Source organism: Pezoporus flaviventris, unplaced genomic scaffold (genome assembly GCF_033815535.1).
Source record: "Pezoporus flaviventris isolate CSIRO_AGI_PZ_B2104156 unplaced genomic scaffold, CSIRO_AGI_Pfla_v1 ptg000064l, whole genome shotgun sequence".
NCBI classification, from domain to species: domain Eukaryota; kingdom Metazoa; phylum Chordata; class Aves; order Psittaciformes; family Psittacidae; genus Pezoporus; species Pezoporus flaviventris.
This window is the reverse complement of record NW_026892612.1, coordinates 3,155,434-3,181,302: the sequence shown is the minus strand read 5'-3', so window position 1 is coordinate 3,181,302 and position 25,869 is coordinate 3,155,434. Positions and strand designations below refer to the sequence as shown.

The following is a 25,869-nucleotide window of genomic DNA, read 5'->3' as shown; positions in this document are numbered from 1 at the left end:
TCCAGTTGACTTAATTGAAGAAAGTTTTAGAAATGAAAGACACCATCAAATGATGGGTAAAATCGGAAGGACAAGCAGGTGGGATCAAATTTTGTAGAAGCAGGGGAGATGGAAAATCTTTTCCATCCTTCTCACTGCATAAAAGCCTCAAAAACTTACATGTGTAACAAGAACATCACTTATATTCAGTTTGTACTGTATGCAGTTCTTACCAACACTACCTCCCAGCCTAGAATACTCAGTCCAGCCCTGTGCAGGCAAAATAGCAAGGCAGGCAGGATGCAATCGACCAGAGCTTACTACCTGTGGGGACAAAGAGCAGCATAGTTGCCTTACTCTTCCAGGAACTCTAACATCAGGTCTTTCAATATACTACCTACTGAAAGAAGGCCTGAGAAATGACTACTTGTTCAGTACAATACTGTACTGAACAAGTAGTCAATACTGCTGTTACTGCAGAAAAAGGACTGTAAAGCACAGTAAAAAATGTCAGAGACAGTTTTAAGGGTATGAAACAAGTAAGTTCACAGAAATTTTCCTTCCAGAAAATTAGGCCTGCCATGAGAAGTGGCACAAGTAATACCTTCTGCACAATTTGAGAGCCGCATCATGTAGTAAATCAAAGCATCGTAAACTAACAGGCTTATTCTACTCAGACAAATAAGTCTCTTGGTATCTAGTAGAAAAATAAGCAGTAAGAGAAACTACTCTCTACAGATACTACAATTAAGATTTTTGCAAGATGTTGAGCCCATAGTTTCATCTCATCTGTGCCTAGAAAAAGTTCCTTAGTGACTATCTCAGACACTTTAGGTGTAAATTTTGGGGGTTTATTTTTAGCTTGAAACTGTTACAGACCATTAAACAAAAGTTAATTAATTAATTCGCTTTTAAATTCATAAGGACTGTTAAACTAACACATTTTCAGAAACTGCTCCTTGGGAAACTCTCCCATTTGCTGTATGCTGTATTAGTGAAGGGAAGTACACAATGTACTTGCAAAGCTGATTTTGTGCAAACAGAATTACCAAGACAACAGCACTAGTTCTGCCATACTGAAAAAGCTATGCAGGCGCTGTAACATAGTTCAGAGAACTAAATGGTCACCTTGGAAGCCCATAAGGCAGAAAACACATCTGTACTCCCTCAAATCTCTAAGCAATAATCTCTTTAACATTATAAAACGTACTTCTGCTTGCCACTGCCACAATGCTAACCCATACTGACAGATTAATGGACAGAAGATTGAGAGGGAGGAAGAGACTACAAATGTTACAAATCATCAGTTGAGGACTCAATCATAGGTAGGGTTTAAGTCTTCAATACGATCACAATATTTCTGTATTTCAGATCTAGTAATATTACTCTCATCTGAATGCATCAAGTGATGGGTCACAAAAAACCTCCATCACCTTGCCAATTTCTTCATACTTCACCTGTAAGGAAACACAAAGGGGTCCTGAGCAGCCTGTGCATCCCTTTATAGGATCACAAGTTTACTGTGAGACTGCACACCAAAACACCGGAGAGAGAAAGGCAGGCAAAATGGTTACGAACCCCACCTCCAGTTGGTGCTAGTAACTGTCTTGCAAGTCTACCCAGGTTTCACACAGACAACAACCTACCTGCAGTAAATGCAAATTACTGGAATTAGTCAAAAGTCATTAGTGACTAAAGTCAGTCTATTTCTAATTAGAACAATGTAGTCAGGATTTACTTAAATCTGCCTAATGCTCATATACCAAAATGACAGGTGCTTTCTACATACCCAAAATAAACTGCTTAACAGAATCTTTGGCAGGAAACTAGTCAAAGTGCTAAAATCATCTGTGTGCTATGAACAGGCAGCTGTTGCAACTCTGACAGTCATCAGAGATTTATGCAATTACTTGCTACCATGGATCACCAAAGACAACTTCATTCACACTGAAAGAAGAACAAAACCAGAAGGCCTGCCACAACAGTTATCTGGCTATAAAAGTGAGTTGGAGAAGGGAGAGGTTTACGAGGGGGAGAGGGAGAAGACTTGGAGCAAGATGCAACAAAAAGCAACTCACGTGCCCTTTCAAAATCCCCAACTTTTTGACTGCATGTGACCACATTCTCTGCAGAGCTTGAGCTGTCTTCATTGTTGCAGGATATAATCTGTGAGGGGACGCCGTACATCCCCGCCTTTTCATCTGTTTCCACCACTCAACCCGGTTATGTAATTCTAATGCAATAGTGGCCTACATACTCAAACAAATCCTGCCCTCAGTTTCACACAGAAACACATCAAAAACACAGTAGAGGGTTTAACTCTCACTTTAAGAGACCCCAGGAAAAAGCTATACTGTAATCTTCTGTTTAAAAAAAATCAGTGTCAGAAACAGATTGATACGTAGCAAGTTAAGTCTTCCAAGCACATATGAGTTCACCCTGCCAGGAACCTACTTGAAACTTTAGAGAAAAAAAAGGCTTAAAAAGCACAGTGCAGATTATTTGAAAATTCATATGCTGGCTATAATATTTTATAGTAAAAATTCTGATTTGACTCTATTACCTTAAGTAACACTGTGGTTTAGCAGCCTCTATCAAATGGCAAATCTTATTAATTTAACTGCTGAATCCAGGAAGTCCTTATGCAGAAATAACCATACACATTTGAGTAACCCCTTCAACTGCACATGTAAAATTAAACACTTGTGGAACTGTGGACTTGGCTCCAGCAAGCAAAAAGAGAATAAAAATTACAACAGCTACAAATAAGAGACACTCCCTATGCCCTTACACTTCTAGTAAGTTATGTGTAAGAATGACAAGCTAATCACACAGACAGATGACTTTACTGAAAAATAGGTGAAGCTATCAGTTCCAGCTGTGCTGCATGAACGCTGTGAAATTTAATAAGCCTTAGTGAACTTTTCCCCTGGACTTCACGCAAGTTTCATAGGCTGTGAACAGATAGAAACACATGCTAAGATCAGTACACAATACTAACCAAAACCTCCATTTATAGATTGCCTTTTTCATTAGTGGAACAAATTTAACTGTTGAAGAGTAAGAATTCAGAACGCAATGGAAAATGTGGAAGTTTGGGGGGGGTGTGTGTGTGTGTGGTTTTTTGTTTGTTTTGAGGTTGTTTTTTTAGGTTTTTCCATTTAGAATCAAGTTTGAATACAACATCCTGTGTTTTGACTGTGACCTCATCTCTGCACTAGCCAGAAGAACTAGGATGAACACAGGCTTGCACCTTCAGTGCTAACTTGCCAAGGGTGAACTCCATTCAGCCTTCACCAAGAGGGTCCAGGAAAAGCACACCAAAACCAGCCTCTGATTGAAGCTTCCCACTTCTAGAGCACATACCATATCATATCATAGAATGGTTTGGGTTAGAAGGGATCTTAAAGATCATCCAGTTCAACCCCTCCACTCAGGTGAAGAACCAGCTTCCTTACCTCAGCATAATCTCCCCAGCAGAAAAGCTAGTCAGAAATCTTACACCTAGCATTGTCTGCTTTAATCTCTTCCTCTCTGCAGATGTGCTTTCATGAAGTATTTGTGTATGGTATAGCAGATCTTTGCTTAGGATCTAGGAGGGAAATATGACCCCCTTTTTCAAGACAGGGAAAATGGAAGACCCAGGATACTACAGTTCATATGAAAAACTTTTTTTTCCCAAAATGCATTTAGAAGCAGTAATCTAAAGACCTATTTAAAGAAAATATAAATTCAGCATAACATTTCTAATCATTTGTTCCTCATAGACGTGGTGAGTTGAATGTCATTACATGGAAACACAAACAGTACTGGTTTTAATGCAAAAGAGATTACGTAATCAAAAACTTCTCTGAATCATATTTCACTTAGAAGTTACACTAATCACTTTGTATAGTTTGTAAATTCTATCTACAACAGTATGAGCAAATGCTATGCAAGTACAACATGCCTATTCCAGGCAAAGACCAAACTTCACTTCTTAAGTTGCACAAAAACTTTTAAAACCATCAAATGAGAACTGTTTACTAGGCAATAATAAAGTTTTTTTTTGTTTTACTTCTTTTGGGAACAGTTTGAATCTGGCATGACAAAAACACCCACAGCCACCACTTGATACTGTGCTCAATCTGCCACACATCAAAACAGAAGCGTGTGGCATGACTTTTGCAAATATTTAATTGTTCTGCAATTCTAAAAAAATGAAAGGAATAAAAAGTAACCTGGACACCAGCTACTTCTTATTCAGAACCAGTAAAGAATGTGGCAGAAGGCATCCTTTTGCTGGATTACTGAGTAAAGCACTTAATCTCTAAATAATTTTATTTGCTTCAACTTTGTATTAAAGTAACACGTAAGTAAAACTGGGGAGGCTGCATGTATAAATATCCAAGTAATGCATACACTAGTCCCATCTGAGGAAAAAAAATGTCAACTGTTTTTTCAAGGAAATTTTTACGTGTCCATGCCAGTAAGATACTGCCTAGGAAAACTGTGCTTCCTATATATTTAAAGCCAAACATTTACCAATTACATTGAAGACTTTGACAATGCAGGACAAGCACTTTGAAAGAAAAAGGGATCGGTTGGAGCGTATGGAACTCTGTCTGGGGACAGATGAGCAGTCAACAGAGAGTTTGTGGGTCAAGGTTAAAGGGAGAACAGCTATGGGGGACATTACTATGGGTATCTGTTACAGACCGCCTGACCAAGAGGAATATGTGGATGAAGCACTCTACAGAGAGACACGAACAGCCTCACGCTCGCGGGCCTTTGTCCTCATGGGGGACTTCAATGACCCTGATATCTGTTGGAAGGACGGTACGGCCCGGCACAAGCAATCCAGGAGGTTCCTCGACTGTGTGGAAGACAACTTCCTTCTGCAAGTAATAAGAGGAGCCGACAAGGAGAGGTGCTATGCTTGACCTCGTGCTCACCAACAGGGACGGGCTCGTTGGAAATGTGACACTCCAAGGCAGCCTTGGTTGCAGCGATCATGAGATGGCCGAGTTTGAGATCCTCAGGACAGTGAGAAGAGCGTGCAGTAAGCTCACTGCCCTGAATGTCAAGAGAGCAGAATTTGGCCGCTTCAAACCCACTTAGTAAGGTTCCAAGGGATATAGCCCAAGAGGGCAGGGGGGCCCAAGACTCTTGGTTGATATTCAAGGATCACCTGCTACAAGCTCAGGAGCATTGTGTCCCAACTAGAAGGAAGTGCAGCAGGAGGGCCATGAGATCTCCTTGGATGGATAAGGAGCTGCTGAGGAAAATTCAAATGAAAAAAGAGGCTCCTAAAAGGTAGAAGCAAGGACAGGTGGCCGGGGAAGAGTACAGGGAGGTTGTCTGGAAACCTAGGGACCATGTTAGGAAAGCTAAGGCCCAGTTAGAATTAAACTTGGCTAGGGATGTGAAAGATAACTGGAAGGGATTCTATAGGTACCCAGTGAATAAAAGACAGACTAGGGACAACATGGGCAGTCTCCAGAAGCTATCAGGAGAACTACAAATCCAGGCTACCCTGGATTTGGAGAAGGTTGAAGTTCTGAATGACTTCTTTGCCTCAGTCTTCACTGGCAAATGCTCTGACCACACCACCCAAGTCTTGGAAAGCAGATGCAGGGACTGTGAGAATGGAGACCTTGCACTCACTGTAGGAGAGGATCTGCGTCAAGACCATCTTAAGAAGCTGAACGTGCACAAGTCTATGGGTCCTGATGGGATCCATCTGCAGGTCCTGAAGCAGCTGGCAAATGAAGTTGCGAAGCCACTGGCCATATTTGAGAAATCATGGCAGTCAGGTGAAGTTCCTGATGACTGGAAAAAGGAAAATATAACCCCCATTTTCAAGAAGGGGAAAATGGATGACCCAGGGAACTACAGACCATTCAGTCTCACCTCTGTGCCTGGCAAAATCCTGGAGCAGATTCACGGAAGGCATGCTAAGGCACACAAAAAACAACAAGGTGCTTGGTGACAGCCAGCATGGCTTCACTAAGGGGAAATCCTGCCTGACCAATTTGGTGGCCTTCTATGACAGGGCTACTGAACAGATGGACAGGGGCAGAGCAGTTGACGTCATCTACCTGGACTTGTGGAAAGCATTCGACGCTGTCCCACACGACATCCTTGTCTCTAAATTCGAGACATCAATTTGATAGATGGACCACTCGGTGGATAAAGAACTGGCTGGATGGCCACATGCAGAGTTGTGGTCAACGGCCCCATGTCCAGCGGGAGACCAGTAACGAGTGGTGTCCTTCAGGGATCAGTGTTGGGACCAGTCTTGTTCAACATCTTTGTCGCTGACATGGACAGTGGGACTGAGTGAGCTCTCAGCATGTTTGCCAGTGACACAAAGCTGTGTGGTTCGGTTGATACGCTGGAGGGAAGGAATGCCATCCAGAGGGACCTTGACACACTTGTGAAGTGGGCTGATGCCAACCTCATGAAGTTTAACCATGCCAAGTGCAAGGTCCTACACCTGCGTCGGAGCAATCCCAGGCACAGCTACAGGTTGGGCAAAGAAGAGATTCAGAGCAGCCCTGCGGAGAAGGACTTGGGGGTGTTGGCTGATGAGAAAATGAACATGAACCGGCTTCAGTGTGTGCTTGCAGCCCAGAAAGCCAACCGTATCCTGGGCTGCATCAAAAGGAGCATGACAGCAGGTCGAAGGAGGTGATCCTGCCCCTCCACTCTGCTCTCGTGAGACACACACCTACCTGTGTACAGTTTAGCAAGATACTAACTAAACAAATTCCTTTTGACCACAATGCTTTCCATACTCCTCCTGCTCAATTACATGTGGCTCCCTGACTCACTCCATGAATTCTGCTGTTTGGTTCTTCAAAGGAAGCCAAAACAGCTTCCTAAAGCATGAACAAGTTGCTCATCTTTTCCTACTGGATTGCTCTACTGCTGTATCTACACATCTTTAAAGCGTCTTTTAAATGTCTCCAGGGATACTGATTCAACCACTTCCCTGGGCAGCCTGTTCCAACACTTGTCAGCCCTTTCGCTGAAGAAGTTTTAACCTGATATCTAATCTAAACCACCCCTGACAGTTTGAGGCCATTTCCTCTGTCCTATCACTTGTTACTTGGGAGAAGGTAACTGGAGAGAACAACAAGGTGTCCTCAGACTCCTTTTCCTCAGGCTAAACACCACCAGTTCCTCTGCCACTCCCGAAAGGACTTGTGCTCCAGACCCTTCACGAGCTCCACTGCCCTTCTCTGGACCTGCTCCAGCACCTCAGTGTCTCTCTTGCAGCAAGGGGACTGAACACAGGATTTGAGATGCAGCCTTGCCAGTGCCCAGTACAGGGGGATGATCACTGCTCTGGCCCTGCTGGCCACACTATTTCTGGTACAGGCCAGGATGCTTTTGGACCTGAATGCAGGACCCAGCACTTTGCCTTGCTGAATCTCATACCACTGGCCATAGCCTGTCAGTCCAGCCTGTCCAGACCCCTCTGCAGAGCGTTCATATCCTCCAGCATATCAACACTCCCAGCCATTTTGGTGTCATCTGCAAAATTACTGAGGGTGCACTTGATCCCCTGTCCAGATCACTGATAAAAGGTACTAAACAGAACTGGGCCCTGTACTGAACCCTGTGGAACACCACGTGTTTGCCAGCTGGATTTAACTCCATTCACCACAACTCTTAGGGCCCACCCATCCAGACAGGAGCGGGGAAATAAAAGCAACACACAGAAAACTTTTAATGGAAAGACATGAAAATTAAAGCTCCTGAGTGGCTTTAAGGGTACTTTATGAGAAAAACATATTGTCTCCTACTTTTTATTCTATCTTTGATAAAACAACAGATTACTACCCTCACACATAGATTTTACCCTAGCATCCTGATCACCATTAAGAAGTTATGTATCGTGTCTGTTTGCCCATATTCCAGAAAAAACATTTATGAAGGCTTTTGCAGGTATTAATGTAATGCCAGGATATAATCTGATAAATACATATATTAAAATATATGTAATACAAGCATATTTTATATACATATATACACACACACTAAATTTATCTTTTCTGTAAAACAGATGAGCAGAAGATATGCAGCATGAAAGGGGCAAAGACACAGAAGTACCAGGAGCTGCATTTCCATCTCCTACTGAATTTGCAGGGGACTTAAAAGTCTACAGCAGACTGGAAAAAGAAGTAGTAGAACATCGTATTCCAGAAGAAACTCCCAAGGTTTTTGGCAAGTTATTTTTGCATACAAAGACACCCCATACAAGCCAGAAAAACTCGGAGCAGAGATTCCAGGTGTACAACTCACAGCTAGGCCAGAGAGACACTAGGTGGTGCAGTGATGCTGCAGCTGAGGCACACACCCCTCCTCGCCTTGTAAGATGTTAAGTACAGAATTTCTTTAGGATGACAGCTTCAGGCTTTTGCTTTGGCACACAGTATGGTATTACTGCTCAGAAGAACTATAATCAATATTATACAGTATTTTAATTTATTTATTTCTCAAACTGGCAAATAGTGATTTTTGTAAATATGATTTGTGTAAGTTCAAAAATTCTGAGAAAGGCCCAACAAGATGTTAGGCCAAAATTCCATTTCAAAACTTTCCTTTCATGCTACAAACTGTAGGAAATGTTATGTTAAAGCACAGTGTTAGGTGTATGGAGTTTTTTTGTTTAGTTTCTTTAATCTCAAACATATAGCCCGCACTCAGTCAAGAGGATATTTTTTTAATTCCAGCTTCATTAAGTTAAAGTGCCTTTATTAGTTTAAAGCACTTAAATGCAAGAATTTATTCACTGTTTATACAAAGGAAATAAAAATATTCCCCAAGCAGTTTTATGTTCTGAAAAACAGAGAAACTTTTGGTACTCCAAAAGATAAACCATGCATATTATTCATCAATCATACCAAAGCACCACCAAAATGGATAGCTGAAAAATCCTAAATGAGATTTTGAGCATGACAGTGGCACCTAAAGTCAGAATGCTGCATTTTGGCACTAACAATAAAAAGGAGTATAATTGATTATAGTTATTTTTGGAGTGAAGCCTCTACTTCCAGGCTACTTTTAACCTGAACATAAGTTTACATTTTCAGGAAGTAAAATGAGGTCCTTCAAGGTCTGTATTTTGCTGACATAAAGTCATAATTTATCATCATACCGGAAAAGTCAAGCAACATTCTTCTGTACTTCACAGTACTTGTGATCACCACCAGTAACAGCAACAGTTAATCATTTCACTTCAGTACCCAGAAATGACTTAGGATTCTGTGGTGCCTTCTTAAAATAGTGATGCTTATTGAACAACTGTCTTTTTAACAATTGCCTGTTCCTTCTCTAACTACTGAAAGGGAGTAAAAGCAGCCACCTGAACTGCTTTAGTGGTATGCTACAAGGAGCTGGTCCTCATTTACTACTACCCAGGGTAGGGAGGGGGAATGGCAAGAAGAACAAAAAGCAGTATTTACCTAGAAAAGTGTGACAAATTCAGAACATGAAACTCAGCACCAATTTACACCTTTGCATGCTACACAAATTAAAAATATACATGTAAAACTCCCAAACCTTTCTGGGATGAGGTGGAAGACATGAGCAAAGTAGTTTACAGCTGAATTCTACTGAACTTAGATACACATCATCAGAAACCAGTAAAATGTCCCATTACAAATTAAATAAAAGCCTATTCAAGAAGGGTGAAAATTACATGCAATTCTTGCACTGCTTCCAGCAGGAAGCAACCAGTTGTTAAAAATTGAGGGAATAATTGCAATTGAAATATGAAATTGTTGGTTTTGAGAAGAAAACAGATCCATTTCCATGCCCCCTGACCAAAAAAAAGTTTTAGAAAACTATTTCTGCCTCTTAAGAAACAGCACCGCAGGAACCAACATTTTGGTATTTTTTCCATCAAAATTTTCTTCCTTTTCACACATTGTTTCAGTGGTAAGTGGTCTTCCCCAAGTATTCCAGGTTAAGTGGAATTCTGGTAAGTGGTAAGCTGGTCTTCCCCAAGTATTCCAGGATGTGCAGCACCAGTCCAGCAGAGGAGCCTTGGAAACACTAATTTACTCTCCCACAGATGACAGAAGGGTTCTAAACAAAAGAACAAACCTCACCCCTCCAATCTTGTACTAAAGCAGATTTTTCCAGTACCCCTTTTACAAAAACACAGCAAGGATTCAGGACATAAAAACCTGGAAGCCAAGCAATTCCAGTGAAGATCAAAATTAATCTAGGTAGGATCTGACAGATCAACGTAGCATACGTATATACACACAGGAAAATAAAGAGAGTTTACTTCCTGTTTTCTGTTCTGAATGGTTTTCCTAGGATTTCACCTTGTCACTAAGCACCTTGACAGACTAAAGTGCTCGTCAATTTTTTAAAATACACTAGAAGGTAATGCTACTGAAAGAGCACTAAACTTTCAGTTCACCTAGTCAACACAAGCTTTAAAGGCTACCTCTGACTTAACCATCGCCATTTACTTTAACTGTAAAACCTACCACATTTCTTTCCAGCCACACTGTTTCTGTACCTTCTGCTCCTTAAGATAAAATCATAGAATGGTTAGGGTTGGAAAGGACCTTAACATCATCTAGTTACAACCTCCCTGCCGTGATGCCCATTCAAATGAAGTCTGACAATAAAAGTGCTTGAGCGGTTTGTACATAAGGTAGGTTCAGGAGGACCACTTTCTGCTCGGCATAATAATAAAAATAATAATAAAAAGTTGTTCCTTTATACTTGCAGCATCAGGATTTGATGGGAAGGTAAATTAAATTCACTAGATGTGCATAATCAATTTCATGATGCTAAAGAAACCAATAAAAAAAAATTAACTGTGAACAATGTAAGTGGAGCCATCATTCCTCAAGTCCCACTTCAGAATCAGTTGTTCTCTGCAGTCAAAACATAACTTTTACTCTTGTAGCATCTTAAAATAAAAAAAATTGAGATAAAAAAAACAAAGCACCATATGCATGATATGGTGCAAAGCTCCGATAACAATTTTATTCAACTTCACTGATACACCTTCTGCTGCTACTATTCTTGAATGCCTCAGCTTCCTGCACCCATATTCAAATAGCAAACCAAGAAGTAAAAGTGACCAAGGCTAGTATCGACTACTGTAGGAAACTACATTTCTGCTATGCCATGGTTCTTACAGAATTGCACAAATGTTGTTATTCAACACCTACACCTCCTGAATCTGAGAAAAACAAGCTGGATACCTGTCTACTGCTTCCTGTCACCATTTTTTAAAAGGCCAATTAATTGCTGGGATAAAATCCAGTCAGGTCAGCATATATATTTAATCATCTAGTCACAATGGAAGACAATTCAAACAATACAATTGTTAGCTTCTGAGCTTAATCCCAAACCAGATTTTCTTCCCCTCTTAAGGTTTCCAGTATCCTTTGTTCTAATTCTATTAATAGAAGAATGGTATGCTGTATTCCTGGAAGCATTTTAATTTTGTTTGAGCATTCCTGTAGCAGTAGGATTGTCACATTAGCTTTCTTTTCATGACCAATGGAAATAAACCTGAATATGGGTCTGTGTTAATACATAAATGTTAATAGTACATTTGACCACAACTAAAACTCCATTAAAAAAAATTAAAACAATACAATGCAAAATTTCATACAACTATCAATGCCATATCACTAACCCCACAAAACAAAAATGTCAAACAGAATGTCACTGATACAACACAAGGTAGATAAATAAAAGCTCCAAATGCATTTAAACCTCCATAACTGTAAGAAGCTAATTCAAATTTCTGTTAAAAGTTAAAAACTGAAAATTCAAATTATATCACATCTCTATAAAATTAAGCTGGTTTGAGCTTCAAGCTTGAAGTTCAGCATTATTCAGATACATGCCACAACAGCTAGCTTGATTTATTAGCCATCCCTGTGTTTTCTAGTCACACCAGTCACAGCTCTCTGCATTCCTTTTCTACTACCATACTCCTGGCCTGCAGGCTCTAAAAGAAGCAACTCACCTCTCCCTCTCAAGATGTCTCAACAGCCCACTCAGTTGTGCCAGAAAGCATAGCTGAATTTCACCCCTAAGCTTTAGGCATATGCAAAACATGATAAAACTAAAGCAAAACCTGTTGCAAAAGGGGATTCAATAATTTTCCTGTCATACAAAATGGGATGCATGGATGCAAATAAAACTCTGGGAATTGCATATGAAGGGTCGTATATTGATACTCCTGCCAATACATTTGGAATAAGGGGAAATAGCAAACAAACAAACATCACCAAGTCCCTTCCAACATCTCAATTACCATGAGACAGTGGATTAAGCCAGCTGTACCTGCTCCAGTAAAACATTCAGAATCCCTCTGCTCACAGCATTTTCCTCCTCAGGGCCTCCTCCAAAGGAGAGCACTTACTCCTTCAAACAATAAAAGTAAGCATAAATGCTCCCCGCAGCTCTGAAATTTTCTGGGACAGCATCACCAGCAGCCTATATACAGTTGTGTTACACTGAAACTTACCATTTATCTGATGACACTTGAAAACCTTTTTAAGAGAACAGCACATGGGCAGATGACAGTGGTAAAATGAAAGTAAAATTTACTCCTCCATCCTATTGCATATTTGGATGTGAAGCTGAAGTATCCCATGCAGTTACGTGCATGACTTTGCTAAATCTCAACACATAATTTTGGAGACCATTTCAAACACCCCCCAATTTACGTAGAAATTACTCTTACCAATAGCGTTAATGACAGCAAACAATCACAAATCAACATAAGGTGCAGGGAGGTGAAATCAGCTGCCCCTTTTGTTAGTACTGAGATAGTAACTTTCACTTTGCTGATTCATTCCCAAAGCACTAATCCAAGTCTATCTGCAACCATTCTTGCTTCATTTGAAAGCACACCAGCAGAATAACTTGAAAATAAAGCCCTTCATGCAATCTCTCTACCAAGTCAACACTTCACAGGCATGTAATGTCAATGTAAAGAAACTCGGCTTTGCTTCAACCATTAAATGAAACCAAACTGACATAGCCCTACGGAACAGTGCCATTTCCACTGAACTGTAAACTGAAGAACACAAAGAATAAACTACCAGAACCAAATCAGCAAGTGACAGATCAAATTTGATTCCTCCTTTTGTACCTATTAGTCACTTTCACAAACCACATGAGGCTTTGAAAAGAACTGGAAAAGAAAAACCAAGAAAATCCATTTGCATATGTGGCTAAAAGGAAATGAAACATCTCAGAATCGTAAATGTTTAGATTAAGTTACCACCCAGAGCAAAACTCACTTTGGCAGCAACTGAAAGCTTATTCTCAACTGAGGTTCACACCAGAAAGTTTTTTTGTTGTGTTCTGAGCTACATAAAAGAGCAGTATGCATTTTAAGGGCCTTCTGATGCATAAAGCAGAAGCAAACCATGACAACAAAGTGCTCTTTTTCCCATCTGAAAGAAGAAGAGGTTATATACCTGCTTACAAACAAACAAGCCTTACAAAAACATAAGAGAAATTTAATTCCTTTTCAAATCATTGTGATCCAAGAGTTTTAGTTTATTCTTACTGCAGCAGAAAACATTAAGAACTTATCTATTAGCTTCTACAAGGTAAAGCATGAAAAAAATATTGAGAAAGAATGGAAAATTAAGTCAAATTATTATAACAGGCAGAGAAGTTAATGGATTAAGTCTAATGAATTAAATTCTATAGTTTAACACCACAGGAACGCTAAAATTAAAAAGGCATCATAATAAACTGAAAAAAAAAATAAAAGCTCTACAAGAAAACAACAAAATATACTCAAGGCACCCCCATATGTCAGATTATAAGAATTTCACATACACCAAAGCAACCAACAGTACTCTGGTACGGGGTCTCTCATGTTTTACCAATAGCTTGACAAGTGTATCTACAGCAGATGACTGAAGATCTCCCCAACTTCTTCTCCCATCTTAACCTATATATCTCTTAAACCTTTTAGGCGCATGTGGCACTGCACACAAACAGCCAGTGAAGCGTAATTGCCAGAGGGGCACTGCGTGCATAGAAGCTACTGGAAAGGTCAGTAGGCATCCATCTGCAATCAACACCACATCTTTAAAAGTCTGAGCCTTTTTGTTTGCAACGAAACTTATTGTAACATCATACTGAGGTAAAGCACTACAAGGGAGCTCCTGCTGAAGTACTGGGTCAGAAACAACGTCCCTGCTTTGACACTAAACTGCAAGACTTTCAGGAAACTAAGTGCTAGAAAATAAAAATTTACAGCCAAACTGTAATTACTAGCCCACAGACAAAACAATGCAAGTACAGTTCAACACACAAACAAGAGTTCTGATGGCACCATCTAAGAAGCACACGCATACATGCTACAGTCAGCTGTGCTTTCACTTCAATGGCTTTAAAAATACATCAACTTTATGAACAGAATAATCAGAACTACTGACCACTTTTTATTTCTGCAATAAAAGTTACTTGGCAAAACAGTGTAACAAAAAATGTAATCTCTTTTTCATTCTGCTCTGCAAATTTTCAAAAAAGCTTCTGCAACACTGACAGAAGAATCCTCAGCCCTGGCCACTAGAAGAAACCCATATTACCTGGACGATTTTTGCAGTGCTAGAGCGTAGAAAGAAGAGCAACTAGTGCCAACCACTGGCCCTGGCAGCAAGCTGCTCAGTTCAGGCAAAGGCCAACAATCTGCCTGTTGTGGAGTCTGGAATGACAGTCTAGCTAGACATTCTGCTCATACCATCCAAGAATGATAAAGGGTGAGCACCTGAAATGCTTTCCCATCACAGAATAGGCATGCATGTGTAAGGGAAGACATGGTAGGCTGAGCACATACATTATTAAGTAATAAATAAATAATGGATAGGTTACTATTTTTTTGTAGCTGTTTAAGGACGCTGAACAGCTATTTTTCAAGATTTTTTCTTTTCCTTTCTTGATAGCATGGTTTACTAACAAGAAACGTTTATCCAAACTGCACTTGTAAAACACTAATGCAGTATTGTTAATCAGATCTTACAGGCTCAAACAGTGGAATATATAAAGATGTTGCTCTCATTATCTTATGGGGCACAACACAAGGCACTAACACCCAGAAAGCTGTTGACATTCATCTGCCCACTTAGTTAACTGCTACCACTGTCAGCCTTGAAGGAGAAGTTTCATCTTTATTGTATTAAGTTACTAGATAGGATAAAGATGCCTGGAGGGTTCATGAAGTCATCCCTCCTGCTGTTTACTAAGTTAGATGATGTTTTATTCTTACACAGCATCAAGAATAATTGCATGTACATATTAGTTTCCACTGTACATTCCAGTTAAGATACATTCAGGAACATAATTCTGCCTTAAGGCTGGTACTGTTATCTGCACAGATCACTGTTATCAGCACAGATCACAAAACTCTTGGCAAGTTCTTCATTTTGATGGTAAGAATGCATTCCAAATATGTTACTAAAATGCGAAGTAATTAAGTTCATTTGCAATTTTAACAGTCATGAATTACACTATGCTATTTGGCTCATAAACCATACATGGTTCAGGTCATTCAAAAGAAGACTCCCGCAGCATCAACGTCCGCTTCCTAAGAAAATACTGCAACTTGCCACTTTCTGTTACACAAAGAATTCTAAAAATGTTTCCAATGTCAGCTGAATCCTCATTTGTCTACAGGTCTAATACTCAAAAGCTGTGAAAAATGGAATTCCTAGTATAGTAATATATTTTACATTGTTTGCATAACTTAAGAAAAACAAAGAGGAAACTAAAAATTGCAGCGGCAGTATCTCTCCAGATTACTTTTCTGTTTGTTTGTGGTTTGCTTTTTGGTTGTTTGCTTTTTGTTTTGTTGTCCTGCCACCTCCGCCCCCCTGCCCCCCCCCCCCCCCCAACCAAACATAGAAAAAAAAAAAAAATCTTTTTAACAAACTGTTGCCTTTATAAAACAAACAGACTTGGGGCTTATTATGAACCATAATATAAGGAATATAACCACTGCAGGAGCCATACTGACAATTTCTCCCTACTTAAATTGTACTTAAGTATGGGACCCATAAGAAACATGAGCTTTCTCACAGTCTCAAAACAACGGGCAGGAGGGAAGATCAGCCAAAAATCCCTTTTTGCTGATGAGAGAAGTTGCCACTGAATTCATAGCCAACACAACCTACTTCCATACTGCACGAACTCAGATGTCAAATGAAAAGCAGCATTTAATTCTTCTTCCTTTACATGAAACGCAGACCCTAAAAGAGTTTGAAGAAACTTCATGTGCTCAGTAGAGACCTGACAACCCACATTTTTTGAATCAAGACAACAAGCATTGTCATTACTTCAAAAACACAATATTGATGAAAGCAGTCCAAAAATACGGGTATGTGAAACACATGCGAGGAAACTGATAGCATGTCTACCAATACACTGCTTGCTGATACACGCTACAAGGTGTCTTTATTTCAGGAACCATTCCATACTGATAAGTATTTAAGCAATAGCCAGTTAAATTTTATATCTAAATTGTATACCTGTAAATACAAGCCCTGTGACTACTATAGCTCAAGCACACAGAGTCAGACTTTCCATCCATCTCAGGTCAACACACTCAGACCCTATCCCCCTGCAAGACAAGTCACCAACACATTCTCATGGGTATTTTTCTCTCACCAGAACCATCAGCAAATGATTACACCTACTTACGAAATGTACTGCAGCAACGTGCCAGGTACAATGGGATCTGTGGCAAAAAGCTAACAAGATGGATTCAGAAGAGATGAAACAGGCAAGTATAAAAGAGGAGGAAGATAACTGAAGGTTAGAATAAGCATGGGATAGTTACTCAGATCACCTGCAGAGTCTCTGTGATTTATTAAAGACCAGCAACCACCAAACAAGCAAAATGAAACCACAAACAACTCCCCCCCCCCAAAAAAAACCCAAACGAACCCCAAATAACCCCAACAAAACAACAAAAACCTCTATCTCCAACCAAACCACAAAACCAAAAAGAAAACTAACCCCAAACCACACACACTGGAAATAATAGTATGAAAGAAAGTATCAACTGGGAAGTTAGCTAATGGCCAATAAACACCCGTAAGATGTCCAATACGGGATACTGGCTAACACACACAGCCCCCGTATTTAAAGGGCAGATACTTACAGTACTAATTATTCTACGGGCCACAAGACAAACTGTGACGCACAAGTAAATTCTGTTTATAGCTTCTTCCATCCAGGTTTTACTGGGGCTGGGGAGATGACTAGATAAATCCAGTTTCCTGCATGCCGGCATGCACACCGCACTGCCTCTCCAGTCCTGACACATGCTGCTGCCTACTCCTAAGTTTAGCTCCTTTGTAGCTACATAGATTGTTCAGCAATAGGACAGCATGTTTTCCCATAAATACTAAACGGTCTTAAAAAAAAAAAAACAAACACCACCACCACCACAACAAAAACAAAACCAACAACAACAACAAAAAAAAAAGAACAAAACACCACAAAACCAACAAAACAAAAAAACTGACAGGGACAGGAAGAACAGGATTTTCCTGTTTCAAACCTGGTGCGTTTCTCCATAGAAAAGGGTATTTTCGACTAAAACACTGACCTGCATACCGAGCACAACCCGTATTTAAGCTATAAAATTACGTTTTCTGTTCCGGTGTTCAAAGGGTGAGGCACGGGCCCGCGCTACAGAGAAGCAATCGCCCGACGCCCGTCTGCTCCTGCCCTCCCCGGATTTAACCGGAAAACCCCGGTACTTCCACCGTCCTGCGGCTCCAGCAGGGTTCGCAAGCACCGGGCGCTCCTCCTCACACGGGAGGCGCCGAAGCGGCGCCAGGTCACAGCTAAAGCGGGTCTGAGCCACGGCAGCGCTGCCACCTGTGCCAAGCGCGCGCTGCCTTCCTCCTCCCTCCCCAGCCTCGACCCCGCGGCTGCGGGGTCCCTGCCGGGGGGACGCTACCACTGCCGGCACGGGGGGGTGCCTGCGGACGAGCCCGGCAGGAGGAAAGGCGCGGTGGGCGACGGGGAGGTTACCGACCTGCTCCGCCCCCCCTGCGGGCTCCCGTGGTTCGCTCCCGGCGGAGCCCTGCATCGCTCCCATAGTAACATCGCTGCCCAGGCCGCTACCGCCCCTGACCCCGGCCGCTAGCCTCGGGCACGCTTTTCCCCCGCCTCGCCCCCGCTGCCCAGGAAGGGCTGGAGGGAACCGGTCAGGCCGCTGGCCGGCGGGGGCGGCCGAAGCCCGCCAGGGACAAAGCCGGTACTGAGGAACCTGCCACAGAGCGACTTTGTACTGTCGGGGCCCGGCCGCCCTCCGCTGCCAGCCAATCAAGCCCGCGGTCACCCCGGGAAGGCGAAGAAACATTTTCATTCTCCCTGTGAAGAAAAGAATTATTATTCTCCATTTACAAAAATATTTCTTGTGTTCTCGCCCTTGGCAGCAGAGAGTAGCTGACGCCTGTCACGGGGTAAACGGGAGAGATGAGCCCCCAAGACCAGGCAGCATTTCTGACAAAGCGAGGCTTTCAGGCAGTATCCACAGCCCAGTGTTGCCACACAGAAACACACCAGTCTTTTCTACCTGTTCCGTTTGTGTGTTTTAAGGAAGACCCGATGGCCTCCCCAAGTCCATAGCTTTAGCTGGGTTTCCTTCCCACCACCTAACAGCCCTTCCACACTAGGCTTCCACACATTGCTGCTATTAATTCAGAGGCCGAACTGGATGGTTTTCAGACTATAATTACGTACTTTCAAAAAGCACGTACTTGGGGTAAGTGTTCTCAAGAGCTCACAGAAATGACTGGTCACAAAAAGCACTAAAGAAGAGAAGACTAACAGATGCTCAGCCACACCTGTATTCAGAAATAAAGACTTCTTTCCCACTGCTACTGTCTTCCTGGAGTTGTACGATTTTGGGTGGATGAGTCAATACTTGAATCAGCTCTTGGAAGAAAGAAATTAAGAATGAGGACAAACTGCAAGGGAAGAGTTTTCTTAAGACAATGCTTCTGAAAAAGAACACAAACAGCATATTACTTCGTATGTAATTTGGAGGGAAAAAGGCACAAAAATGCTAATGCATGAAGTTTGCTCTCTCAGCCGGTTGATCTCTCCCCTCAGTTTTACAAGTGGGTGGTACCATCCAGCTTTTCTTGCAACACTAGCAGTTCAGTATACAACTAAAGTCAAGACCACTTAGACAAATGAAGCAGAAGCAGAAGGGGCCAGACTCCCCCCACATGAGGTTCTGTGACAGCATCTGGCATCAAAGATTTATTCACAAGACTCAGTAGAGCAAGGCGAAACAGCTGCCACTCTCTGCACTGCTGAGCACTTCTGCACATCTGCACTTTGGAGGCAACTTGACAAAAAGCTAGCACTAGTTGGCAACATCAGCATAGGACATTACGCCATGGCATCAGCAGAGAAAACCACTATCTAACACTTATCTCCTTGAAATGACAAGACGTGATGGAAATAGCTGTTTTCACTTTGACTGGATATGGTAGGACTTTGCTTCAGATGATTATGTAGTTTTTAGAAGCAAGATGAAGTAATGTGTTTAGCCAAATGGTAATATACTTCTTCCAAAGAAAGCAGTTGCCAGACATAAGGTGGGATGGGGAAAAGAGACGCTACTAGATGCCTTTGACTGCAGTCTCATAACACAAATGCCAAGTTTGTGGCAGCATAAGGTAAAGCACCAACCTCCTACAGCCACTGCTCTTCACACAGGCTCTGGCAGAAGCCAAAGGGCTTCTCAATTATCCCACTAGACACAGCCTTCGGGAGTGCAGGAGTGCCAGTCAGAGCAATGCAGAGGTCCACCTATCCTGGCCAAGGACGATTACTTCTTGTTCCAGACAAATGCTGTGCCTTGGCCTAAAGCCTCCTTTTGGCATGTTCTGTGAGCTTACCAAAGCCACATAGTTTTATCACTAGCAGTGGGGTTACCAGACTATACTTCTGTGAGCTAAGTTCCCCAGCAACCAAAGTTAGCACGTTTAACTAGCCTGAGGTAAGTGCACCACAGATGGAGGCAAAGTAGGCTGGTTTTCAATCCCTTACCACAAATCATCACCTAATAGGGGCCTGTCAGTTTGCCTTCACTCAGTTTCTTGCAATAGCAGATAGAAAACAAGACATGTGGCTTACCAAAATATTTTCCACATTTGTCCATAAAATTTCTCACTTGCAGGAGTACAGAGAACACATTTTCCTACTTTCTTATTTCTTTTCTCAAAATAAACAGCTACTCTGCCACAATGGGCAGATACATCATCCCATACCAGCCTGTAAATGTGAGCAGTAAGTGACCTCTAGTGCTCATGCTCACACTAGAGTTTGGCCAAATGCCCAGGGTGCCATACTGATGACATGGACTGATGTAACTATTCATATAATAACAATTTACAAGTTACTTATCCTGCAATTCAACCACAAAGAACAGACTTTCAGGACTTCCTGGGTACTTTCTGCCCTTTGACTGAACTATCCTCCCAAGGTAAGATACCAAGTAGACCTTGTGAGGGAAGGATAATGCCTCCTAAACAAAAAATGGAAGGATACAAAATAGCAGTGTAACCAGTGACAAGAGCTGCAGGAACTCCTCTGGCACTACAAGATCCTTCCTCCTGTGGCCGGCAAAAGGGAAAAGAGGTACTCAAAGTACCTAACTGACCTAACAGCTATTCCGCAGGAGCATCCCCATTCTCTTCCCAAGTTTTTTTTCTTGGTTTTGCCAAAGAAACCAAACCCCTAAAGTGCAGCTCAAAGCCACATATCTTTAAATGTATAATTCTATTTAACTTCTCCTGACTCAGCTTCTCTTAACCACCACAAGACTTTGCATTGTGGATCACGAGTGACTTACACAGAATACCTACAAACCAGACAAAAATGAGCTGGGACAGCAGAACAAGCCGAAGAGGGGCAGGGGACTCAGCAAAATGGTCTGTTCTGTCTATGCAGGTCTCTGTACACTTCACGGTGTATGGAGGCATGGCTGCATGCACTTTTCACTCAGTGTCTGCCCTTGAAATAGGAGATGCAGGTACAGTTGTCATCAGTCCTGGAAGGGATACTGCATCATGAAAAGTAGAGGCTGGGTACTAACACCATGTCGGAATCACATGAATTGGGTTATAAATGTGCAGCTCTGTCCTCTGCAGTGTTTAGGACCAGCTACTCTGCATATGCAGTAACTGTATATGTGCAGGGGATTTCATGAAATGTTATGTGGGTATGTAGAGATTTTAAAATTCACTTCCATGGAAAGAATAATTGGTATTAATTCTATGAGAAACATGCAAATAATTTCTAGTGATCACACTTCCCACTGAGATTTTCAGTTTAAGTAATCAATGCAGACATTGTTTGCCTACAATCAGATTCAGTCCACAGTCTGTAACACTGATTTAGAAAGATCACTTGCTGTAGCTTGAGTCATGCAAAACCTAGGACGTATCCCCGAAATTATCTAACGCTACTGTGAGTGAAGCGGTTGTGCTGCTTCCAACATCAGCAGAGGGAACAGCCATTTAACACTGCACTTCACGATGCAAATTTAAAACAAGCAGCTGCCTCTCACAGTTACCCCTGCCAACTAAGTACGGCTATTTAGTAACTTGCCTGCAGCAACCAAGATTGCTGGTTCTCTCCAACAATTCAGGATTCCCAGTGATTCAGGTTCTCTCTGCCTCCTCCCCACCATCAAGCCTTTTAACTGGCCACGCTAACAAAGAGGGTGTTTTGTTTATTGTTGGGTTGTTTTGTTTTATTTTTAAATGTTAAAGTTCAACACTTAGTAGTGCTGCTACACAGTACCACAAATAGGCAACCTCCTTAAAAAAACTGAGAACGGATTTCAACAAGAGATACTGGGAATGTAGGCTGCTTGTTCAGTTGTGGAACTGTCTGTACCGAGATGTCAGTTTTGCTTTTGTTTTTACGCAACTGTTCATGATCCTCTGATGAAAGGCACTGTAGAAGTTTCTAAAAATACCACGTTGCCAAACAACCTTTCCCCCTTCCCTTCCAGGCAATCTCTTTAGACTGCTGTTTTTCATCAGCCTGCAGAATCACACAAGTAAATCAGCCCAGTCCTACTTAAATGATTCATAAATCCAATTACATCTGCTTCTCTAGGTAGTAAACGGGGCTCTAACAGATTTAACATTCAGGATTAGAGGATGTGTAGGTACCTGACCTCTGACTCTCAAACTGCTCAGGAGCTACATATGGTTCAAACATGGAGCTCTCCACTGGCGTTAAGCACACATATGGCACAGTAATATCTGTCTTGAGGGGACTGAAGAATTGAAGCCATGAATACTATCCCTACAGTTGTTTCCATGTGTAGAAGTGAATGCCTTGGAGTGCTACCAAGATGGTGCTGACAGGAGACTAAGGAGATGCAGCCAGGCTCTTAACAGTGCTGCGTGGTGGGAGGATAGGAGATTACAGGCAAAAGTTCAAACAGGAGAAGTTCAGATGTACGTAAGGAGAAAAAAATTTCCTCATGAAAGTAGCCAAGCCAGGGACCCAGTGCTGAGAGGTTGTACTGATACTGTCTTGGAAGGTTTGCAAACCCTGGCTGTCTGAAGCCTCAAGCAACCTGTTCTAATCTAACAGCTGACCCCATTTTAGGCAAGAGGTTGTGCTAGAAACCTCCTGAGGTCTCCTTCCACCTGAATTAGCCTATCATTCCTGGGTTACTGCATGACTCAGGTGCCAGCTTAAAGCAGAGTGACATGTTCATTATCCAGCCCCTTGTCCCCACTTCCAAAGTACAGCTTGTACCTATGCAGCTTGCAAGGTCTGGTATGGTGGTCATCTCTGGCCTAGTGTAAGGATGTACAGCTATACACACTTTCCAAGTTTCAAAGCAGCAATTCTAAGGATGTTATTTGAGACAGCACAGATGACCCTGGAACAGAGACCAACATATATAGCATGCCCCACTTCACGTAATTTCTTCTGGGGTAATCAACAGTACAAGATCCTCTCTGGCTCACATGGACACCTATTTTGATGTTCTCATTGTAAGATTTTTTATTTTTTTTCGTTAAACCTAGACATACAGATTTACCTAGACACTTCAACAAAATTTAAAACATGCAGACAAACACTGTTATATGCTGAACAACTAGAAAAAGCACTAGAGATAGTAACAGTATGAAATACAATAATATATTTTTTTCAAAATCTACTAGGTCTCATACATCACAACTTTATTCTCCTAAAAACAGAAGAATGCTTGTTCTGTTTGTTGCTACTTTGCAAAGAATATGTGAGTTAGAAAACACAGCTGTATAGCACATTTCACAGGATAGATAGAAAGTAGTGTAAGAATATGCAGAGGTGTTTGGTAATAGTCAATAAAAACTATAGTGGGGTGAATAAGAAACACAGTCTATTTATTCTAAACACATTTTCACCTGTACAATGTTTTAAATTACACTGCAGTGTCTTAAAAACTAAACTGATAAGGCAAGCAAATGAAATAGCATGACTTATTGCTAGGGAGTGAAAGAGGCACTTAACAGCGACTCTAGAGTACAGGCTATGAAAACTGAGGCAACTTTCTCTGGCACTTTGACCTCTATTAATTTAAGAAGCTAAAAAACCCCTAATATTGCTGTTCTAAAGAACGAAATAATGAAGTCGTTTAAACAGGTCCAAATCACACAGGTGTGTACTGCTTTTCTCCTGAACACCATAAAAAATTGCATATTGACACTTGAAAGAAAAATCTCTTCCCCACCCCCAGCTTGCTCGTTTTAAACAGAAGGCACAGCACTGAGCACATTCTTACTGAACATTCATTTTGCTTACATCTAATTTCCTTCCTGTCTTCTCCATGCTTCTTGACTACTCTTTTCAAGGCTGTGAAACAATCCTCTGCTTTAAGCAATTTATGTGCCTTCCCTCACTTGAAGTCAAGCCCTACCACATCAAAAACATTACCAAGTTAAGTAACCAACTGTTACAGCTCAAATTAAGGTAACACAGCAAAGAAAACAAAGATCCCATTCTCATGGGGATCATTATACTTATTAAGAACAAGCAAAAGAATATGCAGAATACACAAGACATAACATACACAAAACTTTCCTGTTAATTTTTTCTGATACCGAGGTTAATTTAAAAAACAAAGCTCCAGACAGCAGTTCTTCAGCCAACTTAGTCCTTCAGAACACTAAATCTGTTCTTCAAAGCTCTGCTTCTCTCCATCCTATTTTACTGGCAAACCTCCTGCTGACGAGCTCATTAAGAAACAAAGCAGTTCTGCAGCCCTATTCAGTAATAGCAAGGTCCCAGATAGAGGTACTATGCTCACTTTTGAGTGCTGTTTTTCAGGAAGGACTGAAATGAGCTGGTCAGAGTCCAAGGGAGAACAGTGACAACAATCATCAGAGAAAAAGCAGACAGACACAGCCATTCACTCAACAGTTCCGCAATTCCTGGGGGCTCACAGGCAAGGTGTTTAGATGCAGCTTTACTAGTATCTACTAGAAGATACTTAGTTCTGGAGTTTCTTTCGCTAAGAGTTAGTCTTGCAAGTATCCACATTCCCTGGTATAAGTCTGGCATACCATACTGTATCCTTGAAAGTTTCTCATTTTGAGGGGAGCTTGCTGGAGACTTCAACTGGGACACTGCTGCCAGGCTATGCTTCACTAATATTCTTGTATCGCATTTTCCCACACACAGTGCCCTAAGTGAACAGGGCCTGTTTGTTTGTTATTTTATAGAATGACTTTTTTTTCCTCCTTTTTATCATGTCTTTAGATTTGGATTAATCTCAAATTAATATTTGGATTAATCTAAAATTAATAAATCTAGCATCCTCTCTCCTCAATCCCAGAACACTGAACTAACAGATAAGTAGATTTGATTAAGTGTATCACAAATTAGAAAGACAGTACAAACGATTTCCACATTTCAAAGTAAATTACTAAAGCAGCAATAGCTGTTAATCTCTCAATAACAGAAGTCAATTACAGCTCTGTTGACACACCACCATAAAAACCTTTAGCTCTCTTAAAATTGTCATCTGTTAATGACTTCCAAAAACAAGCCAAGCATGTTTCACCAACACATAAAACTAAGGATGCATTTAATATTCTCTCTGGGAGCACTTGAGGAGGTTTCTAGAACAAAGTTAAGATGCCAAGAGGATTATATTTACCTTAACTATACACTGTAAGAAAATATGCAGCAAAACAACTCTCCCTGTGTGTGGCTATTCTGTCTCCCAGGACTCCATTGAGTCACTAAGCAATTCCCATTAATACTACCCTCTGTGCTTGAATTTATTTATCCCCAAATCCATGTTAAATATTTATATTTGCTGTGGACATCACCATAGATTAAATCCATTCTTTACCAGTGTTTAACTAAGAAATGAACTAGTACAGTCCTGTGCATTATTATTTGCATAACTTTAGCAGAATACCGAGTTCATTGCAGGAGTCTCTCCTCCTCTGGTGGCCTGTTCTACATCACAAAGCTTTCAGCAAATGTGCATGTGCTCATTCTAATTAGTCTGGGAGTCCAAAAGAATTAGCTCCAATTTCAGTATATTACTCTATTAATCACAGTTTCTTAAAAACTTTTAAAAACATAGCTAAAAGAATTAACGTTCTGGCTAGCACATGATGAGAATCTGTTGTTTTAAACTAATGGCCAGTTCTAACTAATGCAACTTGACTAGTACCTTCTGAGGAATGACGATTTTTGAATGTCTCTGTCTACTCTCTGTGAGATGCTTTGGGCTTGATGTACAGCTGTGCTCCCAGTCCCACTCACAAGGAGATGGCAGTGCAGTAGTTTGCTCCCTGAAAAACAAAGTTTCATTTCAGTAATATATAATCATAA

General features: G+C 41.2%; 1 protein-coding gene across 5 annotated transcripts in view; it reads right to left on the bottom strand.

Moving 5' to 3' along the window:
• Window positions 1-25,869, bottom strand: part of TJP2 (tight junction protein 2) — a 63,524-nt gene that overhangs the window by 24,581 nt on the left and 13,074 nt on the right. Inside the window, exon 2 of one of the 5 annotated variants that reach the window (XM_061470849.1) lies at window positions 25,709-25,825. Coding sequence is in view for 2 of the 5 variants with exons in the window: in XM_061470847.1 (XP_061326831.1) it covers window positions 18,026-18,358 (333 nt within the window). In the remaining 3 variants the exon portion in view is untranslated. Of the gene's footprint in view, window positions 1-212; window positions 233-2,057; window positions 2,161-18,025; window positions 18,721-25,708; window positions 25,830-25,869 lie in introns of those variants that run through there. The other 4 variants (XM_061470850.1, XM_061470847.1, XM_061470848.1 and 1 more) reach the window with 4 other exon arrangements.